Below are 18417 nucleotides of genomic sequence, written 5' to 3'. Positions count from 1 at the left end.
ATTCAGTACAGTTGAAGTGAAAGTTAGTGTTTGTTTTGCTTGCGATAAAACGATTAAGCTGTTTAAGGGTGCCACTTGAAAGTCAAGATCTCAACGGTGCAAAGTTTAGCTGAAACAGCAACACAGAGCCAGCCTACCATTTACACCAGCGAGCCCCACGTTAACAATGAGGTCCTTTCAGTGTTCCGATTGCATCTAACTATGTCTGGGAAACAAGATGTAAACAACTTTAATGCTTTAGGAGCGAGAGAGTCAAAGGAATGTGTTCAGTCGTCTCTTCAGTTTCCTGCATGCTTTCTTTGTCAATTAGTATTATTTAAAGGCAGGCTGAGAGTTATTGTCCTTATCTGTGGTTGTCGGGGCTCCCTGCTCGTTAGAGAGCCCAAAGGCTTCGGCATTTCAAATGATTACTCGTTATGCGAGCGGACGAGTATTTTATAGGGCTGAGTTTGAAACTGGCTGATATTTCTAATGAAGCTGTATATTTTATGACCGTTTTTCTTCTTTTTTTTAAGTCGGTGTTTTCTTTCCATAACTAGGAGAAGGGGGAGAAAGAAAGGGGGAGATTTACACACCCAGTGAAAAGAAAATGTTACGATGCACTTTTCAATCGAGCAACCATAACCTGAACCAGCAAAACACTTTGTTTAAATCTGCTCTAGATATTTATTCATTTTTTCAATATTGTCTTGTTGGATGAAATGTCTGCAGAAATTTCACTTGAATCGACCAAACTAACTGTAACAGATTTAAATCTACAGAGGGAATACAACAAAATTAAATGTAAATCATATTTTGTTCAAAAATATGTGTTTTAATAAATAAGCAAAAACAAAAAAATGTACATCGGACGGATTTTTGGAGACTTAATAAAGAAAGTCAGTGAAACAAATCCATGCAGCAAATGACTCAAAATTGCATTGGTCCCTTTACAGACTACAGGCGTAGTTACACAGGTATGTACAATATGCCTCCTTCTATATAAATTTATACTTTGGTTTTAAGTCTTTGAAAAACAATATATATATTTATATATATATATTGTCTCTGCAACAAACAGCTGCAGAGTCAGAAGCGTGTGTTGAATCTGCATCCACACACGCACACACACACACACACACTTCCAAAGCGTTTGTAGGTCACATTACGTCTCTCTGCCAGGCCTTTGAGGTTGATGGGTTCTTCAATAATTCCTTTGGTTTTCATACTTTGTAGAAGTAAACAGTCTGCAATGGAGAGAAGAGATACACATAATCAATATTTAAATGCAAACTAACTGCATGCATAATCATAATAATAATAATCTATTGATATTTCTTTTTCTTCTAATATTTATTTTTTATTATTTTACATTCACTGACTTGCATAGCTTGTGGGAAGTCATTAATGAATCAATAATGAGTCAAACCTCATGGTGACTGAGAAGCAGGAAAATGGTGCATTTTAAATGTGGCCCTTAAGCTGCAGTTAAATAGAGAGGAAAACACGCACACGGTTTTTATGCACCTGAATAAAATCACCGTGGATTAGTGGACAAACTGAAACAATAAAATCGATTTCCTCAGAGCAACATTGTTCAAAGTCAAAGAAATAAAAAAAAAGACTAAATATGGTCACAATTAATTATATTTTCACAGGCCTTTTTTTTATACATGTTTATGAATAATATCTTCGCGTGGATGTTGATGTTCATTTTCTTTTTCCATTTTAATCCTGGCAACCAAATGATTTAAGACAATTTATTCCTAGAGAACACGGTACTTCATGCCCCATATTTTGAGAAGGAAGAGGAGAGTTTCTGAGATACAAAGTTACAAAGGCTTCAATGTTTCGGGTTTTTTTTCTGTAACATTCCATTCAGCTGAAAACCCTTTTAATTTACTGTGCTTACACAAATCCCTGTAATGAAGCTCGTTGGCCTCCCACACGGAACCGGGCCGGTTTACAGGACAACAAAGGCCCGCTGATGGGCGCTCTGTCAGGCCCACGAGCAATAAACAAACCCCGGCTCGTGTTATTCTAACCCAAAGTGTCAGTCAGCGTCAGCTTGAACTCTTTCAAGCCACCCGAGAAGAAGCAGCTTTACTCCAACCTGTGCTTTTATTTTGTAACAACGTTGTAATAATTGTCAATCCGGAGACTCAGACTAAAGAATCGCGGGATATTCGGTCGTTACGTCACAGTGTCTTTTACCAAGAGAAGGTGAAAACAAACTCCAACAAAAGTCCGCTCTCACCTGCTTAAAGTGACCAAATCCCAACAGCTCGATGTCCTGCGTGCGGCCCTCTTGTACTGTATTTAATTATTGTCTCGCGCTGTATTCGACTTGTTCCTCTGCGCACAGCGAAGCGCGTGATTGTGGGAATAAACGAGGCGCGTGGCTCAATACAGCTGCGTGTTGGTGGAGCCCAGACGCGTGTATTTTTATTTTATTTCTACCTGCAGTTACGAGCGTCTGAATGCGGACTGGCTACAGAAATAACAAATATCCCATTTAAAGCGTTTCTCGTAAAATGAAAACAAAACAGTTGTGTTTATTTTTTTAGTCCGCGAGGCGCATTCTCGATTGCGCGCGGCACGAGAAAATCAGTCGTTTTGTATATAAATAAACAATAATATTCTATATATAGTATATGTATCAATAATCAACTTCAAATGGAAATGCATTTTTCCGATGGGCGGAATGGGTCGACCCGGCGGGGGGGTCCTGAGGCCTCACTGAGCTGCACGTGCCCCTCGAACGCTTTTACGTCACGGCTACTGCGCACGTTTTGTTAATCATTTCAATATCTATCCAAGATCACAGTGCAGCTTAATAATCCGTGAGCGTCACACGCATATCGCGATCCCGTAATATATCGTCGTCCATCTCAGGAATGAAACGATGGGCCCCCTCGTCCGTCCCCACAGATGTCCCCTCCCTTCAGTATGTGGTACCCACCGCTTTGGCGTCGCCTCAAAGGTCCCTGGCTGCTAGTGGGATGCTGACATGGACCACGCGCCCTCCATCCTCCACACGGAGAACGCGTAGCTCAGTCTTTCGTGCGCGACGTAGCTGCAGCTGGACATCTTGTTGTCCATCTCGTCGCTCTGCAGCACCTGGCACAGGAAGTCGATGTACCTGGAGGCGAGCTTCAGCGTCTGTATCTTGCTCAGTTTGTCCGAGGGCAGCGTGGGGATGATTTTGCGCAGCGACGAGAAGGCCTCGTTCAGAGACTGCGTGCGCTGCCTCTCGCGCACGTTGGCCAGGCACCGCTGGTTCTGCAGCTCCTCGTACGACTGGTTGCTGCTCGGACTGGGCTTCTTGGCCCGCTTGACCGGGCCCGGGCTGCTGCCGCTGCTGTCCCCGCTGGACTTCTTGCTCTGCCTCCTCTTGGCCGGGAAGCGTTTCTGCTGCCGGTCCAGCTCCTCCTCGCTGGTCCCCAGACTATCCACGGGGGAGCCCGGACAACTGGAGCCCTCTTCCATTTCTTTCTTGAAGAAAGTCAGGGACAGAGCGGAAAACGCGCCGTCCACCTTTGAAGCCGTGGTTGCAACAGGAGGGGGGGGGGGGGGAGAAAGCGAGGGTATCCGAGAAGATGAGGGTGGTGATTGGTGGATGCCTCGCGCTCTGCGCCTCTCGCGTCGGGAGAAGCTGGATCGCAAACCTGGTGTTGGCAGGCTTCTCCTCGCGCCTGGAGGTTTTTTCCCTTTTAAATTCGTTTGGAAACGTTATCCCGGGTTCAGATGCTAAATAGTTCTGGGAGGGGAAGGGGAGGGCTTTGTAGGGCGGGAGGGGGGGAGTCAGTGCGTCCCGGTCCGCTGTGAGCAGGAGGGACCCGTCGGTTGCGTGTGTGTTCTGGGACGTGACTAAAGCAGGGCGCTCGTTTAGTGCTCGTTTGATTGGATTTCATTATGGGTTTGACTTCATTCTGGTATTGAAAACACAATTAATTAAATTATGAAATAAACGATTACACACAATTCTGGTGAAACCTCTTTTAAAACTTTATTGGATTTATTATATTTACCTTCAATTAGTGGTGATCATCTTTAATATTTGGTTTGGTGAAATTAGTATGAAAGTTTAGAGTCTATACTAATATTATTCCCACAAAATATTGTCCCAAAACCTTGAGCTACCCGTATGCATTTTGAGGGAAACCTCAGCTGTGTCTGCAGGGCATTTTACTTGGTCCATAAACAGTAAATACTAATATTATTGCACTGTATGTTTCTCTGTGCGCTCATGGGAGATTTACGCGGAGTTGTGGAAATATATCTGCTTGATCCTTAATCGAATCAAATCCGTCGGCTGCCACGGTTCTTATAATGTGGAAGCGAAACAGGAAAGTCTTAAACTAACCAAGGAGCTCTGGACGGTTCCTCCATGCGTTTTGTCAGCGGTCCACCTCTTCATCTGTCATGTCATGTATCCCCCACAGAGCGCAGGTGGCTCACATTACCGACTGACTTCATCCACATTGTGCACACTTTGTCCAAATCAGCTGACTGACCTGGAGAACATTTGGTGTTTCTGTATAGTTGTGGCTTTCTCACAAAAATATGGTGATCTTTTGTATAAGATTTATGTTCCTTGAGTCAAATGTACTTTCCTTGAAACCATGCGTATACGCTACAAACCGCAGGAGGCCGTGTTTATTCAGATTGTGAAGCCCTTCGCCGCGTTGGGCTGTACAAAATAAATGGAAATAAATGAACATAATACATTATTTATTTCTGTTCTAATGAGACATGTAACCTTTGACCAACATCATTGGAGGATGTTCCTAAAAAGATTATTAAGGAGACAAGGCGTAAACTGTTAATGTCAGTCAGATTTTATCAAATAATTGCCCGTTATTAGGAGGCAATTTAGTAAATTCACACTCTAGTGAAAACTTTAGTTAAACAAGAGTATCTGAAAATAATCAAACTGCGTGTATCTCCAGCGTGTATCTGGGCCTCTACCCGTGTGAGGAGACCGCTTGCTGTAAATGGAGCAGAACTTCACAGTTGCACAACGTTGTTTAAGCCCACGAGTGCTGCCTTGGTACCGGGACCTTTAATTCTCCCCCGGCCCAAAGTAGACCTCGGCCTGCTTAGTGTTTCGCGTTGGTAATGCTGACTGTCACTTTACTTTTACTCGGTACCAGCGCGGTGGATTCCGACCTGCGGGCCTCAGTACAGGTCCAACGTGTGGTCACATTCTACTGGCCTCCATCTTTATAGAGCAGGTAATGTTTCTCACGGGAAAATATGAAAGTATTGCTGAAATAAGCGCAGCGCGTTCGGATGAAAGGAGCAACGTGCACACGTGAGAGAACACACACAAACACCCACACACCCTTTCCTTCACTGACCTCTGACCTCCTGCTCCCGGGCTCAGCTGCAGGAGGCCTCCGTGCCCAGGGGAACGGTGATTCCCCTGGGAACTAGCAAGCATTCAAAGTTGCTCTTTTTTCCATTTATATCAATATAGAAGTGAGACTCCACATATGGAGGGACTTTGATTTGGGTGAAGGGATATTTAATTGACATACGCACAACGTGATGAGAAGGCGAATAGTGTGCTGCTGTTAACATTCTGTATCTCAAACGGGTGGCGAAGCCGTAAGTACGACAGAAAAAGGCCCCTGTGGAGTTGACACACTGGTAGTTATGAGAACGCTGAGGTAATGAATGCAAGGAGGAGAGTCGGACGGACTCAACCTGGGCACCGCACATGGCGGCTGGAGGGCCGGGCGATTTCTCCTAAATTGACAGCTGACAGCAACAGAGAGGAGAACAGATTCGACGCAGCGACGCGATTTGCTGATCGTGACCAAATGAAGGTGAACAAAGTCCGTGAAATCATAGAAATGATGGGAAACCCATTAGAGGGATTTTATGGCTGGAGGGCTCTTTGTGCGCGTCAGCGAGTGATTCATGTTCATCCCACCCAACGCTTGTTAGAGAACAGAGGAATTCTCGGATTCTGTGGTTCTCGCTTGAACCCCGCGAGAGAGATGAATGGAGCGGGAGACGGAGAGGCAAAGGCCGCAGAATGAAGTGAGAGAGAGAGAGAGAGGCCGATGACCTGCCTCTCAGATCAAAGGTGAGCTTAGGCCGTAGCCCAGCGTGGCAGATGACGTACCTCTGTCTTGTCTGACACCTTTAAAAGCAGCTCCACATTGAGTCCGGGCCGGGTCCTAATAAGCCCAGATCCCCTCGCTTGTCACATCAGTGACAACACATCCTTGTTGCGTGCACGACCTTCTGCCTTCACGTGCACCTCGTAAACCGAAAGCACCGGTCGCCGGACAGGAAGTTAGGCCGAGAGGTGCTGAGGGATGAAGAACAGGTCTGGAGAGAGGAAGAAAAGAAGAATCGGCTGAGGACGCTCACGGAGGAAAGAGGCCAAATGTACGTCGGCGTGACGACTCCCTCCGCCTTTGATCCGACGGGGATGGTTACGGACGTGCGAGAGAAGTTATGGAAGGGATGATTTGTTAGAGGTCGTGATGAGTGGAATTCTGCGGTCCATGTGCCTGCCAGGATCGCTTACCCTTGACTTCCACTTCTGCAGACACTTGCGGGGCTCACCCCAAATGATCCTGGAGACGGGATCTGAAGAAATGGCCCGTGTGCTGGCATATTTCGGCTGGTGAATGTGTGTGTGGATGGGCCTTTAAACTCATGTACAGTATACATAATCACCTGATTATCAAACGCATTGGGTACATCTGTGTTTCTATACATGCACATGCACGTGTGTGTGTGTGTGTGTGTGTGTGTGTGTGTGTGTGTGTGTGTCAGAAATTGATTCAAGATGATCCAAGCAGTGAAAGGGGGCCAGCTGCTGGTTCTCATTGTGCAGAATTGAAAGGTTTCTTAGGTAATATAACCATTTCATCTTACTTGAATGGTACATGCTAGTTTCATACTCATTAGCATTATGCAGTGCCCATAATTAGGAAAGTAACTTAAAATAAAATATAAAATATTTTCATAGATGCCTGAATAGACAAAAAAAAAGTCCAACATCACAAACACAACAGCGCAGCTGCTTCTTTCATTGGACTTTATCATGTTTTCATGGTTTGTAAATGTTAATGCTCACCAGAGGTAAAACTAAAAGACATTTATTTTTTTCTGAACAAAAACTAAACTAAACCCAAGTGTACTGGTGCCATCAAGTTCCAAAACAAAAGTTAAGTCTGTTTTATTGCCCATTGGTTTGTGAAAATGTGACACACAAGTCTGTTCTAAGGAAGAACTTGACAACCGATGGTGGTCGGAATATAGTGTGGAAATAGTTATAGTATGAAAAGCACATGCACCTTTATATAAAAACCTCTTAAAAACTCATATTACTTAAAAGGACAAACTGAACCAGCATTGTTTTCTTTCTTATGAAAAATAGTTAGATGCTACAAGTTTGTTCATGTTGCAGCATCCCGACGTGCGTAGACGCAGACTTTCCTCTAGCGTATATGAAATAACCAAAGGGCCGCTCAACATTATCAGCCACAGGTGGTGCGTCGAATACGGGCCTGTATTTAGCAGAGGTTTCTAAAGTGGGCGGAACAACAGGCAATATTGGTGAAAGGTACATATTGGGCAATAAAACCATAGGCACCTCCACTCATAGAGCCATTCTTCCGTAACGCCGAGCGCCCATTCATTCATGTATCCACACTTCTCCTTTCTGCTGCCCCAGGGGCCGATGACAAGGTGTTTCTGAAATCGCATTAGGGGCCCGTTCACAGAGGTTTCATTGGGGAGTGTGTAACAGCTTGAAGCATTTAGGCTTTGTTTAATACGATGCAGGCTCGCGGCTTGCTGCTTTGTCTCCTGTGTGGAAAGGAGCCCGGGATGGCTGAGACCCCCACTGCCAGGGTTCGCTTTGATATCTGGAGATGGAGGGGGGTACACAAGGCCCCTCCCTTCCACCCAACACACACCACCCCCCCCTGAAACCTGTATGCTCAGTACCTGACTCTGCCCTGCTGCCCTGTAGAGTTATGGCCATCCAATGAACAAGCCAAGCTTTGAAGTGCGGCTCTGCGAGGCTTCACACCCCATGAGAGATGAGTGAGGGGAGCAGGAATCATGATATACAGCACTGTGTCCATCTCGGCCAACATGCTGGATCTTTTAGGTGAGGAAGCCCTGTTCCAAAACCCAACCTCTTCATCAAAACGAGGCTGCAAAATATCACCGCGTAAAGAACCGGCTGCTGTTCCCAGGTCGGCGAATACTGGTGCTTCGGCGCGGCCTTCCTTGGCGAGGCCTTCCTTGGCGAGGCCTGCGCCTGCGTGACATGTAACGGCCTTTCACGCAAATACAATAAAACTCGACAGTTTGATACAAGAAAAAAACCTTTAACCAGTTTAAAGTGAAATTTCCGCACAATTATGCTACGTCAATGTTTTTTATCTAAGTAGTTTCTCACAGCGCTAAACACGTGGTTACTGTAGCTGTTCTAGTTTGACGTGTGTGAGTGTCATTATGTGACGAGTTGGGATGAGAACACGTGGACAAAGCCATTGAGAAAATGTCCATTCAAAGAATTTCACTTGTGTATTCCCCCAAAGCCACTTTTATCCTTTTCCCCAAGATCTACACAGTGGGATCAATTTGGGTTTCCGTGTAGACGTGAGGCTGGACCAAACCACCTACGCCTATGATTAATGGCCGACCCGCTCCAAGACCTGCTCACCATTCCCTTCTCTTCCCTGTGTATGTACACACACACACACCCACACGTGGATTAGTTGTGGGGGGTGCACATCGGTATGCAGTTTCTTTCATTCTATTTATGAGTTTTGCCAAAAAAGAGCAAACTCTCAACACAAACCTTTAATTCAACCCTCACCTCAACTCCAATGCACTTCATTGACTTGACGTTGACAAAAAGCAGAGTTGCCAGCACAATTATGTTGGCTATAACACAATTACATTCATTATGAACGTACCAGAATTTCAGAATCTGAACTTTAACCACGGCCAAAGAGCGAGAGGGGAGGGGCCTGTTTGATGGGGTCAGAGTAAATTTGCAGAACAAACCACAGAGAGACTGTGCACTCGCAGCCCGCCGCGCAAATAACGCAATGCAATTAGTGCTGCACTTGTGACCCTGGTGCCGAGGTTAGCGCGGCGCTCGGCCCGGGCTCACAGTGCTCCGGCCAGGTGGCCCCGGCTGGACTCGGGCCGCTGCGGCGTCAGACTGGATTAGCTTTGGGGGAAGGCGGCGCAGGAGGGCTGGACAAACAGTAGTGCTGTTTGCTCTGCTGATTGGCCTGGGACGAGTAGGGTGAAGACACCGGATGTCAACATGGGTAAGGGGGGGGGGGGGGGGGGGGGCATTTACAGTCCACTGTCACTCCCTCAATGTCACCTGTGTCACCAATACCACCCTCTGCTCTGTTAAAGGCCGGACTGTGTGGCAGTAGAAGATTATATCATTAAAGAAGGCTTCATTACCCCCCCATGGCTCATGCTGCAGCACCTCCGGGCCTGGAAAGCTGATTGTTTATTTCCCTCCACAAAGCGGGTTTGCTGTGGGCACCAGGAGGACTTCGGTTCTAATCCGGGGAGGAAATTATTGAATGTTCCCGAGCTCCTCTGGAAAAGGCTTCATACGCGCGGCCCCGCTGCCCGGGGGGCCCTGGAGCGCAGGCCCCCGGGGACGCATCGTAAAGACGACACCGCATCTCTCCGTCACACACTGCGATCTGAGTTATTAGCTCTGAGCGGGCTTTCGTGAGGAGGAGCTGTAATGAGAAAAACAGGTGAGCTATTTAACTAGAGCTTCACAGCTATTAAAGTGCCAACACACTGGGTCACCATGGCGATGAGCGAGCAGCATTTCTGTGTGGATGTGTTTGTGTTCTTCTCTGTTTTGATAAACTCATTTACCTAATTTAGCGTTCACAAGGAAAGAGACATTTCTAAGCAGATGTGTGTGGATTATCAACAAAACTCCCAAGAGCTCACTTCTAAGAAAAGTTTGCACTGGCGCAGTGTGCTATTCCTAAATATGTTGATGATAATAACATGTGAAACCATCCTGTGCCCGGTGCTTAAGTCCTCTTCCAGTGTTCCACATGCAGCTTATTGAACATAGCGGAACAGAAACATAAACTATACACCGTTTAGATGTAAGAGCGCTTTGCCTCAAGCCTGGGGTACTTATTTCTTGTACATTTAAATCAGTTTGGGCAACGCTAAAGATCACGGCCCTGCACGGACCAGGAGACGGTATTTGTCCGTCTCTCACTGTCTCTAGCAGCCTCATTTCTGTCTCTTCTTTGGACTAAGTGATGTCCATGGGGACGATACCATATCATCACATATTTTGACCATTTTAAATTCATAAATTACATGAGATTCAGACTGGAAAGAGGAGAACGAAAGGGGACAGTGTGCATTCACACGAGCATTTAAAAAAGAACACCTCGTGAGCTGTCATGTTACGTTTTGGTGTCAACTTTTAGCCAAGAGACTTGAAATTGACACGTGTTTGACCCTTCAACAGGGCTGTTTCACATCTCCTGCACCCAGAGCGTTACATTGCTCCAACAGGATGTGATGCACTAATTGTATTTACAAGTGCAGGACTCCACGTCTACACCAGCACGATAAACACACTGCCGGCTGATGGCAGCGCGGCCTCGCTCTGTTTGTCCGCGGTGAGTCTGCCGGATGTTAAATCAATAAACTACCTCCCCACAAATATAGAGGACGCCTGATGCGGCCCACAGACTGGAGGAGTCTTCCTCTTTCTGGCCCCCAAAATGTTCCGCTTGGCTGAGTGTCATCTGGATGGTATTCAGAGTGATTCACATCTCCGGGTGACTTTCTAAATGTAATTTGGTTACTTGAATCCATAAATAGTTACACGTATGGCTGATTATTGCGTTTAACCAATTGTAGCTTTCTCTAGAGCTTTCAACCATATCTCATGAGCTTCATCAGTTGTCCTGCAGATTTCCTTTTGTTTTTTTCTACAATACCCAATTAAGCCTTTTAGCTCATACTTTAAATTTGTCAGAGTAATATACTTGCGTGTATAAATGAGTCGTCATGTAAATGAACGTGGTGCGACACACATTGTAATAGTGATCCTGAGCAGCGAAAAACAGCTGATGGGTCGATGATGCTGCTCCACTTCTTGTTGCACTCATGTGTACGTCTGCTTGTTTTATGGGACATTTGTAACAAATGGTTCAAAAAAAGACTACAACAAATATCAGAATTTTTCAGGCTGGATACAAATCTTTCCACAGCTCAAAGCTATTGATTCCGACACAAATCAGAATGTTCTGCTTGAATAAATGAATGAATAAAGGAAACAAATAACGCCACTAGGGGGACCCGTGGGCCCCTGAGCATCGCAGTGCCACATCGGCTCCATCAAATGCATTGACATAATTATTGTGGGCAAGTTCACGTAATGCTCTTCTGCTATGAAAACTGCTCTACATTATGTTTCACATATTTCTTTTACTAAGCCATGTTCCTCAGGACAACCTGTTTCTTACATAATCCAAGGTCCCTTGTGTGCATTCACATCAAACAGGTGTGTAGACGGAGTCACCGCAACATCTGTAAGCACCTGTAGGAGCAGGGAGTCACTGAAGTGTTTGAGCACGCTCACACACACACACACGGACAATAGGACAGCTTTTCTTCTCTAGAATCCACCGATCCAATTTCATTTTATTACCCTTTTGCTGAGTACTAATAGGCAACATATTTGATGCTGCATTCATTCGGTTTCTAGAACAACTAGGGAGCCATTTTTTATTTACCGTGACGAAACCCCCCCGAACCAGGAATTCAGTCCGTGTGGACGTGGTGTGCATCTCGTAACTGGGTTATTTCTTAATTATCTCCTCAGGGCTCCATTACTGGCCCTACGTTTACGTGTAGAAGAGGAGTTGTGGACCCTTTACCTGTTTTACACATATAAACCTGCAGCGCTGGAGCAGCATCTGTGGGCTGCAGGGAGAAACTACCCAGATGAAACACAAATAACCACTTTTCATCTTCTCTTTGTGCTTTACATCCTCATAGAGTAAAAACGGATAGTCATGGATCGTTACAGGACGTACAACTGACTGTCTGATACTGATACTTCTGATAGACAATTTGAGGTTTGTGAGTCTCAATTACTATTCAATGGATTGCCGTTGCATTTTGCAAAAAAATATATTGTGCCCAATGGATGAATCCTATTGACTTTTCCTGCTTGATTTTCTTTCTCAATGGATGTCCATGAAATTTGGCAACAACGCTAGGTCAAAATTCAAACTATGATGCTCTAGGAACAGCTCTAGTTTTTGACGTCATTTTCTTCCTAAATTCACAACCGTCTTCACAGAGTCACAAAGTCATTTAGTCAGATTTAGCAAAAGAGAGAGTTCGATGTATAACTGGACTGACTCAGAACTCTCAAGACAAAGGGTCAATAATCGCTTTCAGTTTCACTCAAGACAGGAAAACAGTGTTGTAATTGGTTTACCATCCACCTCCCAGACACCGGTATTAGAATACCTCACACATTATGCTGACTTACCAACTAATAGCGAAGCAGCTGGGTTTCCATTGGAGCAAGTAGAAAGCATTATTTTGTGTGCAGAGAGTGCGGAGCTCAAACGTCTGTATTTGATGAGTCGGGGGTGAGAACGGGAGCAACAGATTATCCAATACTTTGGTTTATAACCATGTACAGTACCTGAAAAATAATGATGATCTAAATTTTGTGTTTAGAGCTAATTTTGAATTACCAGCATATCCACTCTGCCTGCCATGCCGCTAGTCAGGACAATAACAAAATGATGATATAGGTAAATATAAGAAACATTGGAACTGTTTGGTTAAAGGTTTTCTGTCCCCCAGCTTCTACATGAAGAGTCTGTGTCCTGTCACGGCAACAGAGACTGAGTGTTTTCTCAATTTGTACCAGCGGTCCATCCATCATCGGCACAGCGGTAGTTTGAGGCTTGGAATAGAGCTCACCTCTGAGGAATGACACCTGTAACATTCCTCACTGATCCTGGTTGTGTGGAGAGCAAAGCGCTCCGTCTGGACTCGCTGAGCTCTGAAGTCTTCACTACATTTATGAGGTGTTTGGTCAAACGTGGCCTTCTGGTTTGAATAGATATCAGAGCTTTTGAGTCATCTGTAAAGCGAACACAAAAAGATATCAGGGAGGCAGAGAGGTGATGTACTATTGAAACGGTGAATCGACCACAAATGAACTGGATAAGTTGTGGGAAAAGAAGCTTTTTATGATCCCGAGTAGAGATCAATGTTGACAAATACACAGATAGACTTTCACAGGTTTCAAATGGACAGTAAATCCCAAACGACAGAACAATAAATAATCACAGTTGGTTGGAAGACACATCCAAGGTAGTACAACAGTCATAAATAACAAAAATGACGAATAAATAAATAAATAATACAGCAGACGACAAATGAAACGCGCAGTACGCCACTAGCCTCCATGGCGTGTTTGGAATCAGCACCTGACGCGCTAAAAGACGTTGCACGGATCTGCTTCTCACGCCCATTGTCTCATTTACATGATCAAGGCTCTTTTTAACACATCGGCTGGCAGACTAATGAGGCGGAGTCCAGACAACACTTCAGCGCTACATGCAGAAGTATGAGCCCTTTAGAAAGTCCATTCAGACCCGTGCCAGTGTGCCCCCCCCCATCGCTCTCCCTCACTCCGGGACAAGTGCCACCCATCCAATTGGGCAAACAATGCCAACCCTCTTCCCCCCCCCCAAACAGCAGAAACAATGGCTCTCAATTACCAGTCAACAATAAATTAGAATATTAAAAGCCCCGGAGGCGGAAGGAGTGGGTCGAGGTTGAGAAAAGCCTGAGGTGTGTGACCCGATGAGAAGTCTGCAGATGTCGATCCGTCGACCCCGTAGAGAGAGCGTGAAACAAACTTGAGCCTCCTCCCCGCCGCCATGGCCACGCTCGGGGTGCCCCACGTTCCTCAGTTAATCCCACTTTATCCAAGAGAGGCGGGCCGTCAGGTCTGGGGAAAGGGAGCACGGGGGGCAGAGCGAGACAAAAGCAGGACAAACACATAAGTTTTGTTACATTTTAATGACTGTTTAAGTCCTGGGTCTGAGGGGCGGGGGGGAGGGGGGGGGCGGCTGATGGGGGGGCACACTCACTCCTGAAAAGCGCCACGAAGAGGCAGATTCCCACAGAATTAGTTAAGAGCGCGGCGGCCGTAAGAATCCAGGTAATTGTGTTTCAGTGAAATGAGCTTTCAGTTGAAAGATGCCTGATGGTACCGCGCTCAGGGGTAAGAGTGTGCAGAAAACACACAGCATTAGTCTGAGATCACTGTGTGTTCATTGAAAACCTCTATTAGGGTTTCATGACATCCAATATATATCATCCATATATGTGAAGATGAATTCAGTGAATCATCTAGTAAACAATATGTTCTCCAATATTCAGAGAGGAAAGTAGCCAGTCTATTTTGCAAACATTTAGCAAAAACCTGTATGAGTCAAGACTGATGTTCTTTAGAAATAATACATTGCTGATTGATTATGTTCGGGTTATGATTATGTTCTTGTCACGGTGTGGTTCACTTCCTGTCTTATTTTGTAGTTTTCTGCCACTCGTGTCCCCGGGTAACTTCACTTCCTGCCTAGTCTCGTCATCCCCTGTGTTCGTCTAATAGTTTCCACCTGTGTCCAATCACCTGCACCTCCCTTGTGTATTTAAGCCATGTGTCTCTTGTGTCACTTGTCGCGTCATTGTCTTTAGCCACGCATGTCCTGTCTTTGTCTTGGATACCCATAGTTCATGCCTGTGTGTTTTTGCCCCCTTGGATTTTTGACCTTTGACTATTAAAGTCCTTTGTGTTTCCTGACAACTCTGCGTCTGAGTCCTGCCTTCCACCCAGCAACCTTGACAGAATGACGCGACCAAGAAAGGACTCAGCAGAGTTTTTTCCCTTGGACGAGTTCAGGGGAACCCGTCTGGCAATGGGCGGTCCACGGAGTCTCCAGCGGGCTGCCCGTAGTGGGGGAACGGTCCTCCCGGGGGTTCCAGCTGGGTACTTGTACTACTCCGTCTCCCCATCTGGAGCCCTCAGTAGGCATCTGGGTCACCATCCGCCGCCCCCCACATGGTCCCCAGAGGAGGAGACCATTTCGTGGTCGTCTGGCGGCGATTCGCACTGGGAGCGGGTAATGGACCTTGCGGTCCGACTACAGGCCACCTATGCTCCCCACGCTCGGCCGCAGCGCACTATGTCCAGCGCTGGGCCGCAGCGACGTCCCGACCCCGCTCGGTCGCAGCGCAAGATGTCCAGCGCTGGGCCGCAGCGTCGTCCCGACCCCGCTCGGTCGCAGCGCAAGATGTCCCGCGCTGGGCCGCAGCAGATTCCCGTCCCGGCCTCCCGACCCAAGCCCCCGACCCCCGAGCCAGTGCCACGATCCATGTCCCCGACCCCCGAGCCAGTGCCACGATCCATGTCCCCGACCCCCGAGCCAGCGCCACGATCCATGCCCCCGGTACCAGCACCACGTTCCATGCCCCCGACCCGACCAGTTCCGGCGCCACGTTCCATGCCCCCGACCCGACCAGTTCCGGCGCCACGCTCCATGCCCCCGACCCGACCAGTTCCGGCGCCACGCTCCATGCCCCCGACTCGGCCAGTCCCCGCTCCGAGACTCTCAGCCATGACCCCGACGCCCCCAGTCCCCGCTCCGAGACTCAGGCTCCCTCCCTCCCATCCCATGGTCCTCTCCCACCCTCCCGTTGGTGATTTGAGGGCCGTCTGGGATCCGGCCCTTGAGGGGGGGGCTATGGGGTGGGTTATGGGGGGGGCTGAGCCGCCGCCGACTGCGGAGGTGTTCCGTGTCCCCGAGCTGGAGCCGACTACGGAGGTGTTCCGTGTCCCCGAGCTGGAGCCGACTACGGAGGTGTTCCCTGTCCCCGAGCTGGAGCCGACTACGGAGGTGTTCCCTGTCCCCGAGCTGGAGCCGACTACGGAGGTGTTCCCTGTCCCCGAGCTGGAGCCGACTACGGAGGTGTTCCCTGTCCCCGAGCTGGAGCCGACTACGGAGGTGTTCCCTGTCCCCGAGCTGGAGCCGACTACGGAGGTGTTCCCTGTCCCCGAGCTGGAGCCGACTACGGAGGTGTTCCCTGTCCCCGAGCTGGAGCCGACTACGGAGGTGTTCCCTGTCCCCGAGCTGGAGCCGACTACGGAGGTGTTCCCTGTCCCCGAGCTGCCGACGGCGACAACCGCGGAGGTGTTCCGTGTCCCCGAGCTGCCGACGGCGACAACCGCGGAGGTGTTCCGTGTCCCCGAGCTGCCGACGGCGACAACCGCGGAGGTGTTCCGTGTCCCCGAGCTGCCGACGGCGACAACCGCGGAGGTGTTCCGTGTCCCCGAGCTGCCGCCGCCGACAACCGCGGAGGTGTTCCGTGTCCCCGAGCTGCCGCCGCCGACAACCGCGGAGGTGTTCCGTGTCCCCGAGCTGCCGCCGCCGACCCCGGAGGTTTCCCGTGTCCCCGAGCCTGCCATTCTAGAGACGTTCCGTGCCCTGCAGTCGCCGCTCCGGAGCCGGCTTGGTGACCACCCGCCGGGCCGACCCCCAGAGGCTCCCCGCTCGTCTGGCCACCCGCCGGGCCGACCCCCAGAGGCTCCCCGCTCGTCTGGCCACCCGCCGGGCCGCCCGCCAGAGTTTCCCGGGTGGTCCGACCAACGTCTCTGGTTTCCCTCCCCACCCACCCCTTGTTCGCTCTAGTGTTGGCCGTCTGGAATTCGGCCCTTAAGGGGGGGGTACTGTCACGGTGTGGTTCACTTCCTGTCTTATTTTGTAGTTTTCTGCCACTCGTGTCCCCGGGTAACTTCACTTCCTGCCTAGTCTCGTCATCCCCTGTGTTCGTCTAATAGTTTCCACCTGTGTCCAATCACCTGCACCTCCCTTGTGTATTTAAGCCATGTGTCTCTTGTGTCACTTGTCGCGTCATTGTCTTTAGCCACGCATGTCCTGTCTTTGTCTTGGATACCCATAGTTCATGCCTGTGTGTTTTTGCCCCCTTGGATTTTTGACCTTTGACTATTAAAGTCCTTTGTGTTTCCTGACAACTCTGCGTCTGAGTCCTGCCTTCCACCCAGCAACCTTGACAGTTCTGACCAACATATCTAAATTAGCTGGCCATAAGATTACCTCGACCTCATCTGCACGTGAAGCCACTCAGTCATCAGGTAATCACAGCTGGATTGTGAGCTAACGAGGGTGATCAGCTCACCGCTGGTGTTCCAGATGGCGTTGGTGTGATTCTTGTAGCCGCTCTTCATGCACTCGTCTACGTAGGACTTGGGGTCGCAGCCCGACACGAGGATCTCTCTCAGCAGGGCAATGTAGGCGATGGCCAGCCGCAGGGTGTCTATCTTCGACAGCCGCTTCTCATAGGGGAACGTGGGCACGTGGCACCGCAGCTCCTCGAAGGCGGAATTGATGCTCAGCATCCTCTTCCTCTCCCGGATGTTGGCGGCGTGTCGCTGCACCTTGTAGGGGTGATGGGTCACCATCCGCCGCGCCCTGTGCTTGGTCACCTCCAGGGGGTCGTCCATGGAGGAGCCTTCTCCCTCTGTGCACACGTCCGCCCCCGGGGACTGCACGTCGAGGTCGGTGAAGGTCAGCTGCGCGTCGGGGAACATGGACTGACTCCCCAGGGAGGACCAGGGGGAGAGCTGGCCGGCGGCCGTGCTGTAGTCCAGCAGGAAGTTGTCCAGCTGGCTCTGAAACTGGAAGTTTTGGTCCATTTGTCCCCAAAATGCAAAATCCTTTGCGCCATCCTGGTCGAAGTCAAAAAGCATATCCTCCATTGTCTATAAATCGTAAAGGCAAAAATGAAATGAGCCCGGTTCTTCCCCAGTCTCTGAGCGACGGAGGGCAGTGTGCGTCGTTACTTCTCAAACCAACTGCTTACCTGCATGTGCCTGAATCTCTGCCGCTGTTTGACACATCTCATGGATTAAATACTTCCAGGGCCTCCGTGCTGCTCTGCGGGTTGCTCTGGCCATTTGTAAAGGCTGAAAGGGAGCTCTTAAGAACACTTTACCCCTCCTTGTGGATCGCTCATTGCTTTAAAAACGTATTACAATGGAATCAGTTGATCTCCAAACGACAAAAAAGCGGGGGAAACACGTGTCCAATTATAAACTTCCCCTCAAGTAGTCCCGCTAATATTGACAAAAAACACTCAGTATTTAGCAGACGTTGAGGGGATTGTGGCGAGCATCATGGCGCAGCAGGCCGCGCAAACCCGGTGCCTTCTGAATGGGACTGTTTTATCTGTAACAATCACTACTGTCAGAAACACGCGGACTCTCTTTGTTATTCAAAATGGAAGATGCTAACGGGGTTTATTAGACGCGTATTGTGACGC

At 48.5% G+C, this 18417-nt stretch overlaps 2 protein-coding genes across 2 annotated transcripts; both read right to left on the bottom strand.

The window, feature by feature from the left end:
• Positions 1-793: 793 nt before the first annotated feature.
• Positions 794-3702, bottom strand: twist2. The gene is made up of 2 exons (XM_040202554.2): positions 2942-3702; positions 794-1226 (listed from the first exon to the last, which is right to left on the bottom strand). Exon 1 carries the CDS (start codon positions 3466-3468, stop codon positions 2974-2976), a length of 495 nt encoding a protein of 164 aa, XP_040058488.1. The 5' UTR covers positions 3469-3702; the 3' UTR covers positions 794-1226; positions 2942-2973.
• A 9539-nt stretch (positions 3703-13241) lies between these two features.
• On the bottom strand, positions 13242-18135 carry LOC120833957 (uncharacterized). The gene is made up of 3 exons (XM_078091409.1): positions 17959-18135; positions 17275-17857; positions 13242-14026 (listed from the first exon to the last, which is right to left on the bottom strand). The coding sequence occupies exons 1-3, from the start codon at positions 17998-18000 to the stop codon at positions 13989-13991; spliced, it is 663 nt and encodes a 220-aa protein (XP_077947535.1). The 5' UTR covers positions 18001-18135; the 3' UTR covers positions 13242-13988.
• Positions 18136-18417: the final 282 nt, after the last annotated feature.

The sequence above is a fragment of the Gasterosteus aculeatus genome, chromosome 16, assembly GCF_964276395.1.
Source record: "Gasterosteus aculeatus chromosome 16, fGasAcu3.hap1.1, whole genome shotgun sequence".
Lineage (NCBI taxonomy): Eukaryota > Metazoa > Chordata > Actinopteri > Perciformes > Gasterosteidae > Gasterosteus > Gasterosteus aculeatus.
The sequence above is the reverse complement of the archived record's forward strand: the minus strand, read 5'-3'. Positions and strand labels throughout refer to the sequence as shown.